Source organism: Squalius cephalus (assembly GCF_949319135.1).
Source record: "Squalius cephalus genome assembly, chromosome: 10".
NCBI lineage: Eukaryota > Metazoa > Chordata > Actinopteri > Cypriniformes > Leuciscidae > Squalius > Squalius cephalus.
The window spans coordinates 11,255,563-11,283,249 of NC_137131.1; the positions used below are offsets into that span (position 1 = coordinate 11,255,563).

The 27,687-nt window shown below is 36.9% G+C and overlaps 1 protein-coding gene across 1 annotated transcript in view; it reads right to left on the reverse strand.

Moving 5' to 3' along the window:
• Nucleotides 1–5,958: 5,958 nt before the first annotated feature.
• Nucleotides 5,959–27,687, reverse strand: part of LOC307165976 (transmembrane protease serine 9-like) — a 31,907-nt gene continuing 10,178 nt past the window's right edge. The window contains exons 9-23 of the mRNA XM_079884060.1: nucleotides 21,926–22,044; nucleotides 18,894–18,914; nucleotides 18,625–18,793; nucleotides 18,245–18,513; nucleotides 18,018–18,163; nucleotides 17,492–17,705; nucleotides 17,297–17,410; nucleotides 12,512–12,649; nucleotides 9,897–9,917; nucleotides 9,628–9,796; nucleotides 9,250–9,518; nucleotides 9,023–9,168; nucleotides 7,545–7,758; nucleotides 7,350–7,463; nucleotides 5,959–6,553 (exon numbers count right to left, since the gene is read on the reverse strand). Of these exons, the coding sequence (XP_079740186.1) occupies nucleotides 6,549–6,553; nucleotides 7,350–7,463; nucleotides 7,545–7,758; nucleotides 9,023–9,168; nucleotides 9,250–9,518; nucleotides 9,628–9,796; nucleotides 9,897–9,917; nucleotides 12,512–12,649; nucleotides 17,297–17,410; nucleotides 17,492–17,705; nucleotides 18,018–18,163; nucleotides 18,245–18,513; nucleotides 18,625–18,793; nucleotides 18,894–18,914; nucleotides 21,926–22,044 (2,128 nt within the window). The 3' untranslated portion in view covers nucleotides 5,959–6,548. The remainder of the gene's footprint in view (nucleotides 6,554–7,349; nucleotides 7,464–7,544; nucleotides 7,759–9,022; nucleotides 9,169–9,249; nucleotides 9,519–9,627; nucleotides 9,797–9,896; nucleotides 9,918–12,511; nucleotides 12,650–17,296; nucleotides 17,411–17,491; nucleotides 17,706–18,017; nucleotides 18,164–18,244; nucleotides 18,514–18,624; nucleotides 18,794–18,893; nucleotides 18,915–21,925; nucleotides 22,045–27,687) is intronic.

A 27,687-nucleotide genomic window follows, 5' to 3' on the forward strand; every position in this document is an offset into this window, starting at 1 on the left:
TACAATGTGTGGCGAGAGTGCGTGACTGTCACGCTCAATGTGTGACACTTGAGACGACGAGAGCCCTGCAGGATGCACGCGACAGATCTGTCCGTTAAGATGACGAAGTAGTATGTCCCAAAGCTTGCCTAGTCTTTTGCTACACACTCAAAAGTACTGTATGTACTTTTTTCACAAAAATAGTACATACTTTTTGGGTGTAGTATAATTAGGCGAATTGGAACGCAGCAACAGTCTTATGCAGCAGGAATTTTGACAACACACCTGTCTGTAATTATCAAGTGCTCCTGAAAATCTTAAATAGCTGGTTCAGGTGTGTTTGATCAGGTTTGGTGCTGAACTTTGCAGCAAGGTAGATCTCCTAGATAATACAGTAAAAAGTTTATTGGAGTATGGAGAGAGTGTGGAGGGTAGGAAAGTGATATTTGGTTTTCTGAGGATGACTGGATTAGATAGGAGGATTTAGTATGAATGAGAACTAAGGGTAAATAAAACCGAAAGGTGGCAGTAATGCAACTCAAAGGATGCCAGCTGCCTTAAAAACCCAAAAAGAAGAAGAAGGTGGTAGATCTCCAGGAACAGGATTGGGACATCCAAAGAATGGTGTTGCAGTCAAGTCAAGTCAAGTCAAGTCAAGTCATCTTCATTTATATAGCGCTTTTAACAATGTAGATTGTTCCAAAGCGGCTTTACAGAGATAAGGATAGTTTAACGTAACAGAGATTGTTTTGGCTTTATAGCAGTTCTTGAATAAAGTTATTTTCCAGCTAAAGTTAATTTGATTGATTCACTTCGGTCGCAACGATCATGTAAGGAATAATTGACGACAGGCCGTTGAATTATTAGAAAAATAATGCACACCTGAGGTGGTAATGCGGTCACGACGCGAAGCGGAGTGGCCGTTCACCTCGGGTGTGCATTATTTTTCTAATAATTCAACGGCCTGAAGTCAATTATTCCGCTTATACTACAGTTACCACACCTCGAAACATTGTTCAGATTATGTATTTCAAGACGTTTGTAAAGTTTTTGTCATTAAAACGCTCTTGTATGTAGGACTAATTTCTTACGCATCTAATCCAGTGCCTCCGTTGTTAATTCCAAAACGTCATTTTAGAGTTAGTAACGGAGGTTTGAGCCACTGATAGCAGAATAATGCTGGGACACACGACTAGCTGACACATTCTCTGACTGTTTTCATCGCAGCAGATTTTAAACACCGACTTTGAACACAGACTGAACGCGCTGAACACGCGTTTGGTCATGATCAGTCATATCAAATTACATTAATAACCGGCCTTAAAGTGTGTCCCCGGCTTTATGCAGTTATTAATGCAGTTATTAGAGAGAGATGTTGCAAAAATGAGACAGAAAAGCATGTGCGTCAATATTATTATTTATTTATTAATTCAATTCGTTATAATTAATTTGTTCATTCTTTTTTCTATTATTGACAGATGACAGTAGACTAGCCAAATAAATGAAACACAAGCCCCTTTAACAAGTAGACCTATCAATAATTATTTATTTATTTTGCTGCAGGACTATCCATTTATTTAGCCTATATTCAGTTTAATTTTCTATTATAGATAGCCTAGGACTATATACTTTATTAAAATTAAACTGCATGTTTCCATTGATTGTGAAGCTAGACATTGAAAATTGCAGATCAAGCGCATGGGGCTGCATGTTTTTTCTTGTTATGAATTGTATCCTATTTTCCGTTATTACCGTTAACTACGCGAAGTGATATGGAACTGTAATGCGGTCAAGACATGCCTGGAACTACTTTAGCTGTGCGTTTCCCTGAAAATAATGCACACCTTAGAACGTTCTTCAACCAATCAGATTCAAGCATTCAACAGCCCTGTAGTATAATAGTTATTAACTTAGGGGCTGATAACACAACACCGTTTTAACAGGAAACTCTACACATACTTTAAACGTGAAACCTGTGAGAATGCTGATGGCGTGCACATGCGTATTACGAGTTCAGTTTATTGGTATGCGCGTTTTAATATATGTGCGCAGGTTTGTAATTCCCAACAAACCAAGCCTTAAAAAACTATTTGTCTGGCCTTAACATTCTGATACAGAATTGTATCACTTCAGGGTAGATACGCGAACTGAATTTTCCCGACAACGCTTTATCTGTAGAGTGGTAAAGGGATCCTCCATAAGGAGAAACTAGCTGGCACTTTAGCACCCCGCTATGACATCGGGTCCAGGCGCAGGTCCTTCATTTGTTTATCCCGATAAACAAAAACACTAAAATTAGCGTAGATGCCATTCTTCTTATGATGTACCGAGTACATCAGGATTTATGGGAAGTGTTCCCGGTTCCGGCTGACCTGATCTATGCAGCCTAACATTGAATTATAGAAGTCTATAATGTGTTACGTGTATGCTAGGTCAAAGAGGTGTGTTTTTAGTCTAGCTTTGAACTGACAGAGTGTGTCTGCTTCCCAGACAATGGTAGGAAGACTGTTCCAAAGTTTTGGTGCTAAATAGGAGAAGGATCTACCGCCAGCAGTTGATTTTGATATTCTAGGTATTATCAACTGGCCGGAATTTTGAGATCGCAATAGACATGAAGGACTATAATGCGTTAAGAGCTCACTCAAGTACTGCGGAGCTAAACCATTTTGTGCTTTGTAAGTCATCAGCAATATTTTAAAATTTATACGATGTTTAATAGGGAGCCAATGCAGTGTTGACAGAACAGGGCTAATATGGTCATACTTCCTGGTTCTGGTAAGAACTTGAGCTGCTGCGTTTTGGACCAGCTGTAGTTTGTTTATTAAGCGTGCAGGGCAACCACCCAGTAGAGCATTACAATAATCTAGCCTTGAGATCATGAACGCATTAACTAATTGTTCCGCATTTGTCAATGAGAGCATATGGCGTAATTTAGATATATTTTTAAGATGGAAAAATGTGGTTTTACAGATACTAGACCCGTGACTTTCAAATGAAAGATTGGTATCAAAGAGCACACCCAGGTTCCTAACCGACGACGAAGACTTAACAGAGCAGCCATCAAGTGTTAGACAGTATTCTGGGTTATTTCATGAGGAAGTTTTTTGTCCAATAATTAGAATCTCTGTTTTTTCAGAATTTAGTAGAAGGAAATTACTAGTCATCCAATTTTTTATATCAGCTATGCATTCCGTTAATTTTGTGAATTGGTAGTTTTCGTTAGGTTGTGAAGAAATATAGAGCTGAGTATCATCGACATAACAGTGAAAGCTAATTCCATGCTTTCTAATGATATCTCCTAATCGTAGCATGTACAGAGTGAACAGCAGTGGTCCTAGTACTGAGCCTTGTGGTACGCCATACTTGAACTTGTGATCGATAAGACATCTCTTCATTTACTGCTACAAACTGATAACGGTCAGATAAGTATGATTTAAACCAGGGATGGGCAACTTCAGTCCTGGAGGGCCACTGTCCTGCAGGGTTTAGCTCCAACCCTGATAAAACTCACCTGCCTGTAGTTTTCTAATAATCCTAAGACGCTGATTAGCTTGTTCAGGTGTGTTTGAGTAGGGTTGGAGCTAAACTCTGCAGGACAGTGGCCCTCCAGGACCGAAGTTGCCCATCCCTGATTTAAACCATGCTAATGCAATTCCACTAATGCCAACATAATTTTCAAGTCTATTTAAAAGAATGTTGTGGTCAATAGTGTCAAATGCAGCACTAAGATCGAGTAACACTAATAGAGAGATATAACCACGATCGGATGATAAGAGCAAATCATTTGTGACTCTAATGAGAGCTGTCTCGGTACTATGGTACGGTCTAAATCCTGACTGAAAATCCACGCAGATATCATTTCTTTCTAAAAAGGAACTTAGTTGTGAAGATACTGCCTTTTCTTGTATCTTTGACAGAAAGGGTAGATTCGAGATCGGCCTGTAATTGACTAATTCTGTAGGATCAAGTTGCGTTTTTTTAACAAGCGGTTTAATCATAGCCAGCTTAAAGGTTTTTGGTACATATCCTAGAGACAAAGATGAATTGATAGTAAGAAGAGGATCTATGACCTCTGGAAGCATCTCTTTCAGTAGCTTAGTCGGTATAGGGTCTAACATACATGATGTCGGTTTAAATGATTTAATGAGTTTAGCGAATTCTTCCTCTCCTATAGCAATGAATGAATCGAATTTTTCCTTAGGGAGACTACAATGCACTCCATGATGCAATACTGTGGTAGACTGTAGTAGACATAGCATAGTTATAATTTTGTCCCTGATATTATCAATCTTATAAGTTGAAAGATTATGTGTATTTTCAGTTAACTTTAGTAAGATGCATTTACATGGTCACTGTGCATTAGATTTAATCAACTCTGTCTGTGTCTGCAAAGGTGTGTGCCAAATGGACCATACAGATGAATGCCCATTCAGATGTATGGCCCATAGAAACTGATTAGTGTGAATGAATAAAAAGAATCAGCATTGCTCAGAGTGGATTAGCAAGTTAGATCGATCTCCTGTGGGAGGTCCTAACAGTTTTCCTTTGTTTGTAGCCCTTTTGTCTCATTTGAATGTATAAAGTTCAGTCTCAACAGACAGAACTTTGGGTTAAGATTGTTGAAGGGCGACATGCTAACATCGCTACTGAAGGACTGCTACACTACAAACCTTCAATAAATTCTTCTCCCCACAAGAAGACACTGGTCAAGCTTACTTATTTTATGTATTGGAGAAATCTAATACACTGGCGAGCCACCCAAACCACTGCTCGGCCAAATACACCAAAATTTAACAATTGAAGAAGTTCATAAAGTCATTACTGCTGTGTTGCTTGGAAATTTCTGGGCTTGAAGCTTTCTTTTTCGCTAGTTTAGCCACTGTTTCAAATAAATACCTAGGGTTTTGTTTATTTTCTTCTAATATGGTTGAAAAATAAGCAGATCTAGCAGCTTTTAAGGCCTCTCTGTATGCAATCGAACTCTCTTTCCATGAAATGCGAAATACCTCTAGTTTTGTTTTCTTCCAGTTGCGCTCCATTTTTCTGGCTGCTCTCTTAAGTGCCAGTCCCCATTAATGCTCTTGTCCGTCTTCAAAACTTGAGAGCCCTGCATCCTGTCACCGTAAACTGCCCTGTCAATCATCTTGTCACAGTTAAAATCCTCCATTCAATCTAATTTAATTTCCTACCGTTTCGGAGAGAAATGTAGTTGCACGTTCATCTGCCAGTCGTGGGTCTTTCATGCAGAGACTCTCCTCATGTGTTTGCAATTTGAATATAATGATGCATTTAAAAGTTAATGATTAAACGTATCTTTACAAAAGTTCATATATGCAATATTATGTAGACAACATTGAATAAATCAATTTTCGTCAGGTTAGATACTGATAATTACTCAATCAAACCCCTTTATCTCTCTACATAACCGCCGGTCTTCGTCCTCCATGTCTGTAGTTTAACACTTTTCACTCGTGTTTGTATTTCTAACCGAATCCTCGTCCAACATGCGATGGGTTGTGGGCAATATTAGCCGTTGATGATACACAGGGCAACTTTTTGAGCAATGTTGCTGTCAACGGGCAACCAGATGAGACACAGGGCCCACGACCCATCTAAATTATCCAGATAGAAATGCATTGCCCATTTTCAATGGGAAAGTGCCCAAGCAACAATCGCTCAGAGTCGGCAAGATTGCCCAGCAACATTGCTCAAAAAGTTGCCCTGTGTATCATCACCTTTATTAGAGTCGGTTAGAGTGCGCATCGATCTGCACTCCGGATTCTGACCGGAAATAGTAGACCATCTGGGTATCTTTGGAACACTCATGTACTAATTCTATTTTCGAATACTATTTAGGACGGATAGTATGCGAATTGGGACGCAGCGACACAATTTGTGTTATGATAGGCTATGTAGTAAGTATCTACCTGTGCTCACATTGCTCCCTGTTGGAGAGATTTATTACAGCATTAAAAGACAGACAGTGTTTAAAAGTATTTAATGATTCTTATCAAATCCATGATATCATTATACATACATTTCTTATTATAAAAACGATATATGTTCAAGAATTTAGTGACATAAATATGAATTTAAACTCAAAGAAATTCCCACTAATTGTTCAGCAGAAACATACTGTGATCACAAATGAAGACATCAATTTAAAATTCCATGTCGTTGTTATATATAGCCTAACATTTATATATGAGAAATGTACATAAAAAATAAGCTAAATTAAGAAAAAAAGTGTCTACAATTAATCTAGCTGGTTACATGCTACAACTGGAAAGGGAGAAAAACAAAAGAGAGAGGTAATAATAGACTACTAATGGAGTGAGGTAAGTATTGTTGTTAAACTTATGTTGAACATAAACAACATACATTTACACCCCTGAGTGAAGTCAGTGCAGCAGATCTTTGACTGTTTGCACTGTGCAACGTTTCCAAAGCAGCGCTGAAGTAAAATCTCTGGCAGAACAGGCAGATAAAGATCTTTTATCACCTGACTTGTGTGCAAGTGAGGTGCTTATTAGCCTGTTTTTGAATAATCCAGGGAGTTATGACATACTTCACACTGCAGAGACACAAAAACAAAAGTGAGTTGGAGCAAGAAAGAGTTACTTTTGGTCTTCACTTTTTGGACATGCAAAGTGTAGTCTATGTTTAATGCATGTTACTGTGCAGTAATAAAACATAGCCCACCAAATAAAATGGTAATAATAAAATAAAACATATCAAAGCAAGTGGCATTTATTTTAAATGTTTTTTTTGTTTGTTTTTTTTTAAAGCAAGACATTTCAAGAATTTTAGGTTGAAAATGAGGTTCCAAACGTAGGTTCGGGAGGAGCCTAAAACATTCAGTCCCGTCAATCATCATTACGAGCATACTATATAAGCAGGACACCCATATATGACACCCATATATGACACCGTGTCATCCCATTGACAAATTCTTCAGGCAGCCCTCCTTCTCCCCCTACATTTTTCTCTCTCTCCTCCTATGCACAGTTCCGTTATAGGTTTCTTTTTTAACTCATGCTCGAGCCAAGCCTCAGGTTTGAGCCTCATCCAAGGACAGCAAGCCAAGTTAGTTTACTTTTAACCTTTAAGGCTGAATAGGTAGGTGAACTCATGAAATGAATATAAAACAATAGATATACTTTTCAAAATGAAGACAAAAGCACTGACTTCCATTAACAATCACCTCAAATAATTGCAAAAAAGTAAAGTAATCTGGGAAAGTGATTAGCACCATTTGTTTGCAGATGCCACGTGGTTTGATAGTTTGCTTTTAAGACAGCAACTCTTTTATAAGTGAAGTATGTTTGTGTTTCTTTGTGTATTATGGAAATGAATGTGTTTGGGCTTACCGGCACAACGCTGTCTATAATCACTGCAGCATTTTGTTGTGCAGTTAGTGTTGCAGTTGCAGCGATTGAAAAGGCTATACTTCTCGTTGCATCTTCCCCTACAGGAGGTTGAGGCTGCGCATACAAACAAGCATTAATCAAACAAGTGTGCTTTGACTGGGTATATGTGTGTAGGTGTATGAGAGAGAGTTTTACTTCGGCTGGCAGAGGAGCATGAGTTTGGGGGGTTGAAGGTGACAAATCCTGGCAGGTTCTGACCGATGTTGTTCGTGATCCAGGACTGATATCGAGACACGCGTGTGTAAACCCCAGGAGAGTTGGGATCGGCACAGCCATACCCCCAGCTGGTGATACCAGCCTGAACCCACACTGTACACTGCTGACTCACCATTGGACCACCAGAGTCACCCTACAGAGAGGGACAAAGAGAAAGAACAAGGAGATGGTTGGGGTGCTATTTTATCAAGATGGGACAGTTACATGCAACAGTAAATGGCAGTCCGGGTCCGCACTCCAACCTGTGCCCCACAGGAGCACTACAGCCCTTGTGTTTCATGTATATTTACACTACTGGAGCTATTCAACATCAAACATTTACACTAAATGAGCAATGTGAATTCCAGAAATATACAGTAGGTTTTAAAATGCTATCTTGAATGTTCACGGTAGCTGTACAAGCTTATTACTTGTAGTGAAGGGGGTGGATTGGAATCCACTGCTGCTTCAATGTATATGTAATGAGGGATTATAATCAAGGTATTAATCAATATGTTTCCTTCTAAATATCAAATGAGTTGAATGACTTCTCTGGAGATTTTACTTTGTTATAGAAGTTACCAGTGTGATCACTGAAATGTTCTTTTCATGTATTCTTTAATGTCTGTATTTGATATCTGAATGCAGTAACAGTGCTTGCTTATTTAGCCCGGCTTCCAGAAATGAAATAGGGAGATGTTTTGTGTTTGAGAAAGGTCTTCAACTAGTTAAAACAAATAGGGGTCATTGAAGCCAATAGTTTAAGGGACCATTTCTCAGTTAAAGCCTTTATTTTCCATTTAGACTAAAGTGTCCTATCCTTGAGAGAGAAAGAACTTTATCTTGAGGTTTTGAGACAGGACTCCTGTTTATAGTTAGAGCCTGGCCAAATCCAACCTTGGAACTGTGTCGGTGTGTGTGTTAGTCTTCTTGGTTACAGGTTAAGGAACCACTGGCATTATTGGAGATTGACTGAGTTGTTGTTCGGGACGTGCTGGCACCCAGCAACCCAAATCTGCGAACTGGAAGGTCACGACGTGCCTAACTTCAGGCTCCGAGTGTCAGCTGCATAATCTATGGAGATATGCTTCAGTCTATCTGTATATGTGTGGAAAATTACTATGTTTATCTATTTCTTAGCCAATGAGAATCATTCAACCTGTAAGCAATGACGTAGCTTAGACCTTGGAAATGGTATAACTGCTGTGATCTTAGTAACTGTAAGCGGGGCGGCCTATGAATTCCTGTGTGAGTCTTGAAGCTGACTTCTGCTGATGAAACTGCAAAACTATCTTCAGTAAAACTTTTCTTCAATTTTTTATAATTCTGACTCCGGGTCTTCTTTCAAACATCTGGTCCTTGGGTCCTAAACTGTTAACCCCTAACAGTAGTAATAATCTGGTTGGGGTTTGTTGTACCTGGCAGGTGTCTTTGCCTCCCTGCGTTAAACCTGCACAGATCATGTTGTTGGTAACAGATCCAGAACCCAGCAGAGTATTACATCGAGTGTTGTCCACGACTGGAACGACAGTTTCCTGCAGAGTCCCAGGAGCAGGTAGATTCACTGAACGTACACAAACACACACATAATTATAAATAAATGATGTTATAAGATGTGAATTATGAGTTTGTGTGTGTTTTCTACCTCCAGATTGAACGTTTCCCCATCCTGTGATCCAGCTGCTGGTGCCGGCACTGAAGACGCTGCTTTGGGCTGCCAGACACACAGGTCTAATATAGTTATTGAAGGTAACAGTGGAGGACAGGCGCAGCAGAGCGATGTCATTGTCATTTGTGTTGCTGTTGTAAGAGCTGTGAACGATTTTCGTTCTCACAGTTCTCATGACTTCATTGGCATTGGATCCCTGCTGTGTCCTCCTTCCCAAGTACACACGCAGACTGGATAAGGTCACACTAGATACAGTCAGAGTACATGTAAGTGAGAAGAACAAAACAATATACCAAGTACCTTCTATCAATAAATAAATAAAAAATTAAAAACGTGTTTTGATGTGAATTTTACCCAGGTAAACAGTGAGCTGCCGTCAGCACCCATTCATTGTTGATGAGGGATCCTCCGCAAAAATGACCTCCATAGGTAGAGCTGTGCAGACTGACCTGCCACGGCCACGACCCAGCGGGAGCGTTCACACCACCCACAATACGGGTGTTTAGAGGGGCTTGTCCACAAACTATGAGAGAGAAAGAGAGGAGAGTGATTGTTCACATTAGCATATCTACATTAATTATTTGACTTAATGTCGACATCTGAAGAAAGAGAAAAGCTCTTACCATTCAGCTGAGAAAGTGAACCTGCAAGGGCAGAAATAAAGTGCACATTAGAATAATTCATTTTGATGTTTTCCTTAATAATGGCACTGCCAAAAATTCTTGCTCTGATAATGGTAGATTAAACTTGTGAGACTGAACATGCGGAAAACATCTCTAGGCAAACAGGTTTAAATCAGCCTTCTTTCCCTATTCAACAAGAGACATCCTGCAAGTACATTCCATATGCATGGTAGGTGTGGCTCACAATATAAAACATCTATAGGTTTCTGTAAAAGTAACAAAAGAAATAAATATTTTATTCAAAGGATTATTTAAAAGAATGTTGCCCAGAAAGAGAATTTAACAGATTATCTCACAAACCTTTTTGTATTGAATCTTATGTAAAAATAGTCACTGTGAACCTGGATGAACACTGCGAATTTTTTTTATTTCAGTCAAAGTGTGAAAAGGCATTGTTACTTTGCGCACGCACGCACACACACACACACACATACACACAAATGTACCACTTTATTTACAAAAATATTGACCTGCAACTCAGTAGGGGGAGCACCACGACGCATGCGTGTTGTGCTGGCAAACGCACTTTGGATAATATAATTTTGTAAATAAAATCACTCGCGTTGCTATATAAAATTGATGTTAAACCACTGGAGTCACATGGATTACTTTTTAAATTTCAGGTTCCAAACGAAAGTGAACAAATAGTTGCCTTCACGAAGGGTAGCCTACATGCTAAGTTAGTTGTTTTGTTTTGTTCGTGGTATATTTCACACATTTGTGTCATGTGGGTGATTCTATGATTGCAGGTACATTTGGTGTCCAAAGTCATTATTTTTTCCTGCTTTGCCGGAATTATCTCCCACAACTATGTAAGATACAGAAAAGTATGTCACTTTACCTCAATGATAAGATCTGAAGCACTGAAAGTTTGAAAGGTATGTGTGCTCTTCCTGAGAAAATATTTTAATCTAAAAAGTTCTTACACCAATAATTATTTTGTTAAACGTCAAAATTGTTACCACAATATCAAGGTGAAAACAGAATTGATCACTGATCACACAGTGGGTTAATTGTTTAGAAGTCTTATAATCATGATTTCATTCATGCTATGTGCTCTTAGCATTTATGCTAGCAAGTGGAGTTTTTGGCTAAAAAGTTTAAAATGGTAATTCTGTTACCAAGGAAGAGTAACGATGTTGCCTAATTAGTCATCGACATGAGTCTGATATGTAGCCTCAGAGAATCCGTAGACGGGCTCTGGTAGCCTACACTTCAGGCAGCTCCATATACCACAATGCAACGCGAATTTGACATCACTGCATATTGAATATATTGCGTTTAATTTACCACCACTACAAAGTCATTTTGGTGATCAAAGATGAGTTTTAAAGGATTAAATTATTGTCTACAGGGGGACTTTAACTTTTTGAAATGTATCTCCAATTATAGAGTCACCCATTTCATGTTTAAAGTTTCACAAGTAAGAAATGCGTTAGGTAATGCAGGGTCCAAACTCCAAAGATGAGATTGCACATTTTAAAGTTGAGATCAGAGAAATACACTCACACACAAATATACATTTTATGTATATTTAAAAAAGTTTTTTAAAATAGTCTATATCCGTTATATGTGTTTGTGTGTGTGTATTTCTCTGCTCTCAACTTTAAAATGTGCTGTCTCATCTTTGGACCCTGCATTACCTAACACATTTCTTATTTATGAAACTTATTTAAACATTACATGGGTGATTCTATAAATATATTTATTTGCAACAGTTATGTTGCAATAATAAGAAATTTCTGTCATAAGAACAGCTAATCAGCAAGTGCCTTGCTCCCTCCAATGTCCCCACTTCAAGGGCTCTGCCCTTCGAAGGGAGTAGCCTAGGGCCTAGGGCATAACACTTCCGTTTGGAATTTGCCTGTACTTTACTGAACTGCAAATTTAATGTTAATGAGTAAGTCATGCACTTATTTTTAAGTTGCACCACTTAGGGAAGGAGGGTTCTTACAGCAAAACTGTTTCAATGTGGAAAAACTATAACCTCAAATAAAAATAATATAAAAATATAAAAAATTATTATTATTTACATTAAAACTTTATAATGACAACTTTGGGGCACTATTCAATAGCCTATCTAACAGAGTAAATTTTACTACGCAATGTAGGCTATAGAAAATCGGATATCAATAAAACACGTTGGACTCGTTAAATTCATTTGAAAGGATTATTGCCGCTTCTACAGTCATCAGTAGCCTATATTTAACAAACTATACACATTTTTTGCTAGTACTTAGGCCTATCTATATTTAAATGTCAGAAACATAATATAAACATTAGGCTATATGGTTAAAAACACACAACAGTTGTGTTGAGGCTATACTATGACTAGCGCTGCCAGCCAAATTTTAATTTAGCAGTTGATAACGTGACGCACTGAACATTTTAATCACATCGGTGCGATCGCACGCTTCAAATGGTTAAATATCAAAAGTAAAAATCTATTATATATTATTATATATATATATTATACTATTATATATTCACTTTTTAGTAGCCTATTATGTCTTTGCAGTTACCCTCGCTTTAATAGATGTATCATGAGACCTTACCTTTTACACACATGAGCAGGGTCAAAGTCACACACGTTGATCCCCACATCTTCACACAGTCACTCTGTTCCTTAGCAGAATGGATGCTGGTGGTAATTTGGTACAAAGTGACTCTTACAGTCCCTTTTATATGTGTTTCTCAAATTACTCTTCTTGTCACTCACTCACTCACTCACCTGCCCACTCCTTTTTCTCGTAATGCACTTCCTCTATTTTTTGTCACTCTGTTTCATTCTTCACATTCTTTTATGCCAAAGATGACAAGCAAATAACCACTCTTCACTGAGAACATTTTTAAGGCATAGTTAAGGTATGATCGTGCAGACATGCAACAGGAAACATCTAGGTCCTTGTCAGAGAAGTCACAGATAACTTTCTGCTCATTTGATAGTTCATCATTTTTCATCATTTTTCAAAAGAACTGGCCCAACAAAGTGTTTTTCAGAAGAAAAAGCAAAAATGTGGAATGGCAAAGGAAAATATCTTAAGACATCATGATAACACGTTCTTTCTGTCTTTTTTCTTTTAGTCTTTCTTTTCTTGCTTTATTTCTGGTAACACATGCATAAAGAAAAAAAAACAGCCTACTACTTAAAAGCCATGACAATAATGCCCTTTATTTTCAGACACAGACAATGGGCTGTAGTGAATGATTACGTATGGAAACTTATTGTCAGATGGCAACCATTATTACTCATAAAAGATTTACAGATAACTGAGTCAGTTTCTGTTGAAATCAGGGCTCAAGGAACAAAAACAAAAGCTGAAAACGAACAATTTTAGATATGGCCTTGTATGCAACAAATCAGTTTTAGGGTAAGTTAGTCTGATATGTAGTTTGCTGCTTATACTTTAATTTAAAAAAGTTGTATAATTTGTAGTAACTTGTAAATAGTCTTGATAATATTGGAAAATTTCAAATGTTAGGGTTGAAATTTTTATGGTTATCATTGTGCTGAAGAGTATAGATACATGAAGGTATAAACACTACATTGAGCCTGTAAGCAATGGCTGTGTTAATGCCACTGACAAATGTAATATCCGACTTGTTCATTAAATTTATGAGCTAAATAAGTTATGTTTAGCATGTGCTATGATGATATCTGTGGATTTTAACTGAAATAGATCAGTTTAATTGGTTCCAATACTACTATTCATGTAATTGGAGCAATTAATCAACTTATGTAACAAATTATGAAGTTCCTCTAACTCAGTGTTGGTTGGTTGAGCATAATTTGAACACATTATTTTTTAATATTGTGTATTCAGTAACAGTCATTCAATGTAAAGGAAGAAGGCTAAATTTTGTTCCTTCTAGATCATCCTTATCCTTCTAGATCTAACAAAGGCTCCTCCATATTTGGTTTGTTAAATGCCATCTTTTCAGCATCAGACTAGTGCCTGGACACTGAAACTAAACTTGAATTATAGCATTAGTCATTCTGGTTTTATGCTCTGCCCCAAAATTGTCTTGACTTTCTCAAATAAATTGTATTCCAAAAACAAGACTTCCAATGAGTTCTACGAGGACGTGAATGCTTTTTACAAGTTTTACAGCTAACTCGGAAAGAAAACGTGGTCTATCCCTTTAAAGGTGCAGTATGCAATTTTAAAATTGTTGTTGAACACTGTTGAAATTTTCAATCCAAACAACCACACCCCTCCCTTCATTGCTCAGAAATGCACAAACGCAATGCAAGAGAGTAAGTGAAGCAAAATAATGACTTGCAAAAAATAAATGGAAGATGACGCACAAATGACAAGAAAGCACGAAAAATGAACATACAGTACACAAGAGTATATACAAGCAAGAGTTTCTCAGGCATGCTGGCGTGCTGTCCTGGGGAGGGCTCAGAACCAAAAATTTGGTCTGAACACAGAGTAGCTACTCCCCCTATCCCTGGCTGGGATAGGAAGCAGCCAATAGTGAGGTGGCGGATGGATGTTCCTCCCGAACTTTGTTAAAACCCTTTAAGGTACTACTCAACCGTTTGGTAGACCACACTTTAAGTCACTATATTTAATTGAAAAATGCATCAAGCTTAACTCAACCTGAATGAGCCATCTCTATCGTTTGGTGTAGTTGTGCAATGCTAAAAAAAACCACTATATGGCACTGTGTCTGTGAGCAGCATGCCTTTTCAGTGTTCCTTCAAATGGCACGTGACATAGCAAAAATTCACTCATCCTTTGATGACGCATATCGGCGGGACTTTTAAAGGTAAAACTATTTTGTTGACATATTATCGTTTCAGAGGAGTTGTTAAACAGAATTATGTAACTTAATTAAACAAAAATAAGTCTTATAAGGGTCAAATAATTTTTTCAAAACATGCTCTACCAAACGGTTGAGTTGTCATTTTATGGTAGAGAAGCTAGCCAATGTTGGTAAAATTAGCTAATGTTGGTAAAATGAGCTATTAACAATGAACAAAAGGGTTAGTGTTGTTAAAATTATTAATTTAATATTATTCAATTACATATTTGATGAAAAATATTTGATCAATATAATTTTTTCACCATTTCTGGGAGAGCGGGGCACAAAGTAACACTTTTTAACTTTCTCAGTTTGTGTAAATCTACTTATGGTTCAGAGTATTTATTTTTTCCCACATTAATTTCCCACATGTCTAGTACAATTATGTGGTTTTGTTTTATTAATACAGTATATACTTTTTTCTTGATATACCCCGAAAGAATGGAGGTGAAATGTGACAACATGCCCCATAGTACATTGTAACATGTGAGGGGCACATTGTAACATGACCATAAAACAGCCTAAAATGTTATCTGATCTAATAAAAAAAATATACAAGACAAACTAAAATATTTTCTAAATAAAATACAATTATTAACTTTTTCATATAAAATAATGGCATTTATTACGGAGCCCCCCTAGTCCCACTTGGTCAAAAAAAAAAATTATAACTATCTCGTGGCCTCAAGATACTATCTCGTGGCCTCAAGATACTATCCCGTGGCCTCAAGATAGTAACTCGTGGCCTCAAGATACTATCCCGTGGCCTCAAGATACTATCCCGTGGCCTCAAGATAGTAACTCGTGGCCTCAAGATACTATCTCGTGGCCTCAAGATAGTAACTCGTGGCCACAAGATAGTAACTCGTGGGCTCAAGATACTATCTCGTGGCCACAAGATAGTATCTCGTGGCCTCAAGATAGTATCTCGTGGCCTCAAGATAGTAACTCGTGGCCTCAAGATAGTAACTCGGGGCCTCAGAGGTAGATAGTATCTTGAGGCCACGAGATAGTTATAATACATTTTTTTGACAAAGTGGGACTAGGGGGGCTCCATACTAATCATATCTTGGGTGAAGTTTTGCACCAACACACACACACACACACACACACACACACACACACACACACACACACACACACACACACACACACACACACACACACACACACACACACACACACTTGATGTGTTTGGAGCCATCAATAGCAGCCATCAGATTTTTTATAGGTCAAGAAATTGCACTTAATATGACTTGTTCTGAATGTTGTTCTTTTATTATGAACAGACATCTCAACCGTTTGGTAGAGGACTGTATCTAAAATACTGTAGGGTCTAATTTAAAAAAAAATATTGATTGTTGTTATTGTTATCATAATTGAATAAAAAATGCAAAGAAATCATTTTTCCTTTGCTTTTTTCATGGTGCGTACCTTAAAGGGTTAATAAAACATAATTAAAACTGTGTTTTGAAGTATTTATTGATTATGATAAAGCAATGACATATCATTATACATTGCTTAATATTATTACATACGTTCAATAATTCAGTGAAATAAATATTAATTTAAACTCAAAGTAATACCCACTTATTTGTCAGCAGAAATGCAATCACAATCAATTTTAAATTCCAAGTCATTATCAGATATTACATTTTTATATAAGAAATGTGCATATGCTAAATGAAGAAAAAAGTTTTACGTGTCTACAATTAATCTAGCTGTTACATGCTACAACTGGAAAGGGAGAAAAACAAAGAGAGAGGTAATAATAGACTACTAATGGAGTGAGGTAAGTGCTGTTGTTAAATTTATTTTGAACATAAACAATATACATTTACACCCCTGAGTGAAGTCAGTGCAGCAGATCTTTGACTGTTTGCACTGTGCAACGTTTCCAAAGCAGCGCTGAAGTAAAATCTCTGGCAGAACAGGCAGATAAAGATCTTTTATCACCTGACTTGTGTGCAAGTGAGGTGCTTATTAGCCTGTTTTTGAATAATCCTGGGAGTTATGACATACTTCACACTGCAGAGACACAAAAACAAAAGTGAGTTGGAGCAAGAAAGAGTTACTTTTGGTCTTCACTTTTTCGACAAGCAAAGTATGTTTAATGCATGTTATGGTGTGCAGTAATAAAACATATTTGGATCTGTATATACACAGTATATATAAAAAAATCAAAGCAAGTGGCATTTTTTTTTAAATAAACATTTTTAAAGCAAGACATTTCACAAAAAGAACTTTTGTTAGGTTTTAAATGAATATAATACAAAACAATAGATATACTGTTCAAAATGAAGACAAAAACACTGACTTCAAGTTCATACGTCCATTAACAATCACCTCAAGACCAGTCAATTAAAAGTAATTGCAAAAAAGTAAAGTAATCTGGGAAAGTGACTAGCACCATTTGTTTGCAGATGCCACGTGGTTTGATATTTTGCTTTTAAGGCAACAACTCTTTTATAAGTGAAGTATGTTTGTGTTTCTTTGTGTATTATGGAAATGAATGTGTTTGGGCTTACCGGCACAACGCTGTCTATAATCACTGCAGCATTTTGTTGTGCAGTTAGTGTTGCAGTTGCAGCGATTTGAAGCGTTAAACTTCTCGTTGCATCTTCCCCTACAGGAGGTTGAGGCTGCGCATACAAACAAGCATTAATCAAACAAGTGTGCTTTGAGTGGATATATGTGTGTAGGTGTATGAGAGAGAGTTTTACTTAGGCTGGCAGAGGAGCATGAGTTTGGGGGGTTGAAGGTGACAAATCCTGGCAGGTTCTGACCGATGTTGTTCCTGATCCAGGACTGATATCGAGACACGCGTGTGTAAACCCCAGGAGAGTTGGGATCGGCACAGCCATTCCCCCAGCTGGTGATACCAGCCTGAATCCACACTGTACACTGCTGACTCACCATTGGACCACCAGAGTCACCCTAAAGAGAGGGACAAAGAGAAAGAACAAGGAGATGGTTGGGGTGCTATTTTATCAAGATGGGACAGTTAAATGCAACAGTAAATGGCAGTCCGGGTCCGCACTCCAACCTGTGCCCCACAGGAGCACTACAGCCCTTGTGTTTCATGTATATTTACACTACTGGAGCAATTCAACATCAAACATTTACACTAAATGAGCAATGTGAATTCCAGAAATATACAGTAGGTTTTAAAATGCTATCTTGAATGTTCACGGTAGCTGTACAAGCTTAGATTATTTGTAGTAATAATCTGGTTGGGGTTTGTTGTACCTGGCAGGTGTCTTTGCCTCCCTGCGTTAAACCTGCACAGATCATGTTGTTGGTAACAGATCCAGAACCCAGCAGAGTATTACATCGAGTGTTGTCCACGACTGGAACGACAGTTTCCTGCAGAGTCCCAGGAGCAGGTAGATTCACTGAACGTACACAAACACACACATAATTATAAATAAATGATGTTATAAGATGTGATATATGAGTTTGTGTGTGTTTTCTACCTCCAGACTGAACGTTTCCCCATCCTGTGATCCAGCTGCTGGTGCCGGCACTGAAGACGCTGTTCTGGGCTGCCAGACACACGGGTCTAATATAGTTATTGAAGGTAACAGTGGAGGACAGGCGCAGCAGAGCGATGTCATTGTCATTTGTGTTGCTGTTGTAAGAGCTGTGAACGATTTTCGTTCTCACAGTTCTCATGACTTCATTGGCATTGGATCCCTGCTGTGTCCTCCTTCCCAAGTACACACGCAGACTGGATAAGGTCACACTAGATACAGTCAGAGTACATGTAAGTGAGAAGAACAAAACAATATACCAAGTACCTTCTACCAATTAAAACGAAATAACTGCATAATATGCGTGTTTGGGTGAATTTTACCCAGGTAAACAGTGAGCTGCCGTCAGCACCCATTCATTGTTGATGAGGGATCCTCCGCAAAAATGACCTCCAAAGGTAGAGCTGTGCAGACTGACCTGCCACGGCCACGACCCAGCGGGAGCGTTCACACCACCCACAATACGGGTGTTTAGAGGGGCTTGTCCACAAACTATGAGAGAGAAAGAGAGGAGAGTGATTGTTCACATTAGCATATTTACATTAATTATTTGACTTGATGTCGACATCTGAAGAAAGAGAAAAGCTCTTACCATTCAGCTGAGAAAGTGAACCTGCAAGGGCAGAAAGAAATTAGAAAAATGTAATTCTATGTTTCCCTTAATAATGACCCTGCCAGAGATACTTGCTCTAATAATAGTAGATTAAACTTGATACACTCTAAAAACTGCTGGGTTAAAAAATAACCCAACCTTAACCACACCGCTGGGTCACTATTGGACAGAACACGCGCTGGGTTGGTTTGACCCAAGTGCTGGGTTTTACCATTTAACCCATATTTCTGGGTCATTCATTTGACCCAACCAGTGGGTGGAATTAACCCTCTTGCTGGGTTAAGTCCTACTTATATGCTGGGTTATTTCGTGTCTCATTGCCTTAATAAAATTAGTAACAAATATTTGTTATATTACGAATATAAAATAATTATTGTCTCTGTAATACAACAAACCAGAGAGGCCACTGTAAATTTGATTTAAATCTCGTTTAATTGTTTTTTTTTAAAACATTTTTAATACATATCTTTAATAATTTTTATACAATTATTACAATTATACAATGTATACTTCTAAGGTAATAAAAACATAACGTTCATTAAGTAAGGTCTTTATACACCACTGAAAACATAGTTATGTAGGCCTATATGATATTGCATTTCTGTCAACAGATCCTCGTAAATATTACACAATGCACCTTTAAAAGTCATTAAGCAACTCATTTGAACTTATACGATTACGATTTCATTTATTAAGATGTGTTGATTTATTAAGAACAGCAACAAACATTTAAAATGCGACTAAATATCACGTGGACCTGAAACAACTGTTGTCCTCAAATTTTACAGAGGAGGACTCTTTCCATTAATTTGATACAAGGTATGCTGGAGAAACTCCCAGGTGGGGAAACACTGCTTTGTGTATTTAACATCAAAAACAAAAAAAGCTTTGAAACAAAGATGAACAGCCTTCAGCAAAGACTCGGTCTCGATGGTGTGGCCTGGAACAATGGCAAAGGTCTGACATGTCCTCCTCGTCTCATCCTTGAGGCACAGAATATGCAGCAATGCTCCAGTCATCTCATTTTGTGAATATTCAACCATGTTGGTCCCCACCTGTTGATTAAACACAATCACTTAGAGTGTTGCAATATAACTAACATGCAAGTTAAGCTTTTTTTTTTGTGTGGAAGTATCAAAAAAATGTTATTGCAAACATTACCAAATATGACTAAATGTGGCAAACAAACACAATGTCTATTTAAATTCATTATTTGCAAACTGAATTATAGTAATAAAAGAGTACTTTGGACTAATATTTTCAACATTTAGGCAATAAAAGTAAAAATATTACTGTAGCTGTATATTACTGTAATGTTGATAGTGTCTTTCTTTAACATTAAAACTCACAAACCAACAAAGCTGCTCGTTAATCTCCTGACTGGCAGCCCTGATGATCGCCACGCTTAGATAATGTTACACTATAAAATGAAAGATGACATGCATGGTAGGGTATCATGTAAGTCTACATTTTTTAAGTTTTAAATATTGACGATCATTCTTAATAATTTTCTTCTCAAAACTGGCACCTGTCCATTGACAATCCAGGCGGAAATTCTTTAAACTGTTGCCTACTAACCAGGTCACAATGTGACGGCGCGTATCGTTCCTCAGTTCATTTTTTTCTGAACAATCCCGACAGACATTACAGAAGACACACGCAAGAGGAGACTATGCTGGAACTTACCCCAGTCGCTTCTTCTGACGAGTATTTATACAATATACCAGCAGACTTTCCACACACAACTCACTAGCTAGTAGCTACAATAGCCTCGAGACTAATTTCCCGCAATTTTACGTGCAAGCCCTGTGAGGGACTAAAATTATACCGCGCTTGTATGGATTTCATTCAAAACGCTTTCCTCACTTTTAAATACACAACGTCCACAATGAATACGATAATTACGTGATGAATTTACAATTTAAACTGCATATTTTAAAAAGGCTGCTGATATAGGCCTAGCTGGTTTACAATTAAGGATTTAACGATGCAGAATTTTGTCAACAAATCTAACCGGCTAACTTAGCTGTGGCTATTTAGGTTTCACAGAATAAATACGTTACCCCTCGCACTTCCATATCAAAGACTGTATGTTGAACAGTGAAATTAGCTTGCAGTTACCACAACTTTTTAAAAATATAGGTAAACATTATTAACTTACCATAAAACACTGCCTGCTCCGGTGTGGCCTGCTCCTCGAGTCTGAAGTGAAGATCCAGAAAGTTCCGCAAAGAATAAACCGGTTGCTGGGTCAAAATAACCCAACCAACTGTTTATTTGTAAATAACCCCCTTACAACTCATTTGACCCAGCATGAGCAACCCAATAATGTGTTTACAGTACCCCAAACAACCCAATATTTTGACCCAGCACAATCAACCCAACAATGTGTTTACAGAAACAACCCAGCATTTTTTTGAGTGTACTGAACATGCGCAAAACATCAAACAGGTTTAATTACACACAATAAGCACAATTAACAGTCTTCTTTTCCCCAACTATTCATCAAGTGTTGAATAGTTGCCCCATGTCCTGCAAGTACATTTCAGGTGTGACTCACAATGTTAAACATTTATAGGCTTCTTCTGTTCTTGGATTATTAACAGAATATGGCCCAGAGAGAATTTAAATATTATCTCTCATGTTCATTGCAGAAATCCCAAACTTTGCTTAGTATCTTATGAAAGAATAGTGACAATGTTCTTCCCCAAGACGCATGCAGTTCTGTTTAATAACCGCTAGAGCGCCAAAAGTTACAAACTGCAGCTTTAAAATAACTCACTAATCCATGAGTTACCGGTCAAATGAATCAGCCAAATGAATTAACATGATTCACTTACTGAACTGTAAGTTTAATGGTAATGAGTATTTTCATAGCCCTTAGACTGCTCTTATGTGCTGTACCACAAAGAAAACAAATATTTATTTACTTTATATATACTTAAATATAGTTTTTCTCTGTATTATGTCTTTGTTATCCTCGCTTTAATAGATATATCATGAGACCTTACCTTTTACACACATGAGCAGGGTCAAAGTCACACACGTTGATCTCCACATCTTCACACAGTCACTCTGTTTCTTAGCAGGATGCTGGTGGTATTTTGGTACCAAGTGACTCTTACAGTCCCTTTTATATAGCAGCTGTGCTTCTCAAATTACTCCTTTCATAACTCACTCACCTGCCCACTTCCTTTTTATTAATGCTCCTCCTTAATCTTTTGTCATTCTCTTCAATTCTATTCACATTTATTTGAATAGCGCTTTTCGCAATTCATATTGTTTCCAAGTCTGTGTTCCATATCTGTGTCCAAATAATATATTTCAGAAATGTATACAAATCACGCAGTTAGCTAACATCATAATTTTAGGCAGAAAAATTAGCTCATTGAAGTGATTTATTACAAGTTGATTATTACAAGTGATTATTACATAATGATTAGCCTACAATATATAGAAATTTAGCATTGGTGCATGTTGATTCAGAGTTTGTGTCATCTGAAGTCCTTGTAGGAGTTGGCACCGTCTCTTACATGTGTTGGGGTATCTGAAGTCTTCATAAGAGGCTGGATCCAAACTGAAGCTCACATACTCTCTAGTTACCTTGATCGGGATGGGCATCCCAAGATAAAACAGAAAAACAAATGAAAAATAATTAGCTAAGATATGTGCAAAGATAATCATGTGCATTTGATCTGATATTACTGGAGTGAAAGGTTATGAGATGTATTATGTGAATGCTTGGCTAAAGAGATGTCTTTAGTCTAGATTTAAACTTTAAATTTAAAGTTTACATGATAATATGTCATGGCCAAGAGATCATTTTGTCAAGGTAACGACATCCTTATCTTCTGGCCATGCGATGTGAAGTCGTGGCCTCGAGATCATATTGTGGGAACGACATAGCTATTTCTAACTATCTAGCTATTTCTCGTGGCCACGAGAACTAGCCTGCGTGACCATATCAACCTGGGATTATCAGAAATGGATATTATCAAAATTATTTTGAATTAAGTATAACAAACAAGTTATTTTAAAGTTTTATTAAAAGAATTAAGAAATTATAGCTATTATTAACATATAATAGGCCTATTATTATATTATATTCAGTAGTGCAAAAATCACCATTTCCACAAAAATGTTGAGCAGCACAGCTGTTTTCAGCATTGATAATGATAATAAAAAATGTTTCTTAAGCAGCAAATCAACATATTAGAATGATTTCTGAATGATCATGTGACAGAAGAGTGGAGCAATGATGTGGAAAATTTCACTTTGCAACCACAGGAATAAATTACTTTTTTTTTAACTTATTTTAATTATGTTATTTAATTATTATGTTTAATTATAATGTAATTATATTTCACAATATTATACTGTAATTTTAATGAAATAAATGCAGCCTTGGTGAGCAATGAGCAGAAGAGACTCCTTTCAAAAACATAAAACATTGTAATGTTTCCAGACTTTTGACAGATGATATATTTATATATATATATGCTTTACAGTGTCTTGGCTCTCTTTAATATTTTTTGTGTTTGTCTAGTGTCTGTGCAGACGTGATCTGTCTGCCTCTCAGGTTCCCCTCCATTTCTCTCACCTCTAACATAATTGTGAAATCACATATCTTAAGATCCGGCAACATAAAGAATACAGAATCCTGAAAGTTGGCCTTAGAATAAGCCTTCTGTCAGCCTAACATCGAATTGTCTTAAAATGCGCTCATTAATCAGAGATCAAAAGGCTTCAGAAGAGACTGTAGAATCCTGTAAGACGTCAAACATAGAATTACTTTGTTGTGTGTGAATCAGATTATCCTTTATTGAAGTACTTTTTTCAAGGGCACAAGGATGACAAAACAGTATTTTATGCTTGATGACTTTGTCGACTATTATGAGGGGGGGGGGGGGTATTTCTTTTTCTTTTTTTTTGCATTCATGTTAATTTTATATCACATTTTAATGAAAAGCCTCAGTTTACTCTAAAAATATTTTTTTTTCTTGGTAACCCCACACACACATAAATATTGTTTATGGGGACAAAAGACTTAAGTTATTCAGATATTAATAAACATTGAATTGCATTTTTATGGATTAAAAAAAATACAAAATTGAGCATCATGACACTGAACAACATAAAGAAGCAACCGTATGCCGAAGCACCAGTAATACAGTATTCATTAAAACCTCTACGTTTAAAACTTTTAACACAGAATGCAGTTCAAAAAACAGCAAACGTTTTCACCCATTATCACTCATAAAACAGTGACTTTAAAAAGGTGGCATTCTAAAAGGTATATTTTGTTTTTACTTTAAGTCTCTTGGATTGTGAACAGACAGCAATGGCTAAAGCTCAGGGCTGGTAATTAGAAGATTGCTAGTTTGCGGAAATGAAAATAACTATTCTTGCCTTGAAGCTCCGGTTCCTCCAGGGGGATTTTTCTATATTCAGAAAACTTTAAATTGCTTTGGATTAAAGTGTCTGCTAAATGACTGCTTATTTAGTAGGGCATGTCCATATAAATAACAGAACGATATTAGCAACAACACCTACAAAATATTGGTAATTAAAATTCTGTACATTCAGTTATTTTCAGGTCTTTACAAAAATGTTTGTCTTTTAGTATAGCATGAGTCCAAACTATTAATAGATGCTGACAACCATACAAAGGACCTGAAATCCTGTTGAAAGGCACTTTTCTTCTAAGCCATATGCACAGAGCTCATGTCAATATGGTACATTTGAGATGACGCATTTTGGAAGCAGTTACAATGACGTGAATATTTCAAATGAATTTAAAAATAGCAAGTCATCATGTGGAAAAGGCTGCTCAAACAAGCATTGCAACAACAAGACAATAGACTGTTTAAGGATGTAGAGATAAAGCTAATAAGACAATACAAACGTGTTAAGACTGTGCTTATGTAACATCACACAATGTAATTATGTACCTGGTAAATATGCATAGCCACGTGTTAGAGATTTGTTGAGCGATGTTTGTGTGTATGTGTTTTGGCATATGTTCAGTTGGGGTCAAGATTAAAATTTTCTTGGAGGATTGTATTTTTCTGAAGCTGGTTCACTGTTAGGGTGATATCATGAGAAATCTTGACCTTTTGTGATAAAAGAGTTCATTGTACAATGAAACTTTCTGATGTTCAAGGAACTTCATGACAAAAATACATTGAAGCTGTTAAATGGCACTGCCACTGACTGTAAAAAATGATCCTTAGGCAATTTCAAAGTGAAACGTACTGAGATATGAGATCCTGAGATCCTTTCTCGTCTACAGCTGGTTCAAAATTCGGCCGCTCGTCTTCTTACTGGAACTCGTAAGCGTGAGCATATCACCCCTGTCCTTGCCTCTCTTCACTGGCTCCCTGTTAATTTTAGGATTGATTTTAAGATTCTATTGTTTGTTTTTAAAGCCCTTCATGGACTAGCTCCTGTTTATATTACTTCTCTGTTGAAGCCACATGCTCCTTCAAGATCTTTAAGGTCTGCAAACCAGTCTCTTCTTGTCGTCCCTAAAACGCGTCTCAAAAGCAGAGGGGATCGAGCTTTCTCAGTCGCAGCCCCGAGACTGTGGAATGAATTGCCTCCTCATGTTAGATTGGCCCCCAGCCTTCTGGTTTTTAAATCGCGACTTAAAACACATTTTTATTCCTTGGCTTTTAATCCGGCATGAGAATTGTTGTAATTGTCTGGTGTTGTATCTTGTCTACTTATTGTTTCTTCTCAATGTACAGCACTTTGGTCAACATGGTTGTTTTTAAATGTGCTAGAAATAAAGTTTGTATTGTATTGTATTGTATATGCAAAATATTTAATATCAAAAGAATGAAAAATATGATTATGACGCTTTTGCTTTCAATGGTGCTTTGGCCCAAGTTGTTCATAAAGTTTAATCAGGATCAGAATGATCAGAATTTGTAAATTCCTGTTTTTCTATTCAGGATCAGGTAATCCATCATGCTTTTCAAGATTACCAAATCCGGATTCCAGTGCTCTAAATGGCACAATGTAGTTAAGTTAACTAAAACCATTTAAAAAAAGTTGTTACTTGAAATAAGATACATTTTGACTGAAATAGCCTAATATATCAAAAAATGTCACATTTTCATTTAGTTTAACTTGATGTAGGCCTACTAAAATAACTACAACTGAAATAAAAATAATAAAATGACAAAAAAACATCAAAAATATGAATAAAAACTAAAATAACACATGAATATTTTGTAATTTATTAGTATATTAGTATAGTCCATCAGTCTATGAATTAATTCATTAGTACTGTAATTGCTAATTACTTCATTAAATTTTTTCTCTCACACACACATATCGTTTCGCTTCTGTCGTCAGCTGGGGTTGTATGGATTACCGCCGTGTTTGTTATTTTTGAATCGTCATTTTTGAGGGACCGGTCCGCTTGCATTATATGGACTCAAAGAGACAGGTTATTTTTCTAATAATTTGTTTGTGTTCCACAGATGAGAAAGTCATATATATCAGGGATGGCATGAGGGTGAGTAAATTATGAGGGTATTGGGCCACCGCACTCTTTGGAAGTTAAAGAAACCACTGGGTAGAAAAAATAGTGCTTTAGGAATTAATGTCAGATTGGATTAATGCTCACCCTAGAAATAAATGTTATCACCTTATGTTGAGTAACTATATATTCTGGTAGTAAGTCAATTGTGTATCCTCTAATGAATTCAAGATTGCTGGCAGTCTTTTTTTTGCCACTTCCTTATAGACCATGACCTCATCCTGAATATCATGAACTACCTTTCCTAAAATAATTTCCCCCTTCCAAGTCAGTCATTCATCTTTTTTGTTCTTCTAAACTTCATTGAAATGTAACTATTGTAGTGGGAAAATCCTGGTGGCAAACTATCCTTTGTGTCAAGGCTGTGGGTTTACTGAATGGTGAGATGTTACGTGAATTGCGTGGTGATTTATTATATCCTTGTTCCTAGTTACCTTGTAATTAATACAACGACAATATTTCTAGCCACAAGTTTCGTTATTGAATGCTTTATGTGAGTACTGTTTGATGACATACATACTACTACACAACATCATCAGCATGATTTATTGAACATCATTATTTTTAACATTATTATAAGATGTCGAGTGTAAAATTTTAGTAGTTACTCTATACAGTATAGTCAACATTTGAAGTGGATCAAAAAAGTTAATCAAAGTTGTCCTAAGACAAGAACGGGTATTTGTAATTCATGTATAACTTTGATGAAAGGTTTTGATCCACTGTAGTTTGTCACTTACACATAACAGATGTGTTAAAATGGGATTTTATATTTAGAATGTCTCCATATACTTGATTTACAATAATATAGCACAAATGAGGAAATAAATAAGCACAGATGTATATTAACAACAATTGAAATATGGAAAAATTAAGGTCTATAACAAAAAAGCTTAGTTATTCCAGAGAATGTAGACGGGCTCTGGTTATTCTAATGAAAATGCTGCACATGTGTTTATTAAAGGAACACCAGGCAAGTCTGAGTGTTTTTTCTCTACGAAGCTCCCCCTTGTGTCTGGTAGTAAATGCTTTCAAACACTCTGTTGTAAAAACAAACTGTTGTCCCTCCCCCCTCGCCACGAGCAACCCAGCTGAGCAGAGGAACCGGCTACTTCAAAACCAGTTATGTCTACCGAGGCAAGTACACTGTAAAAAATTTCTAACCCTCCCAAATCAAAAATTTCAAGTGACCGATAACATCTAAATTTTTCAATTGGCCCAAGT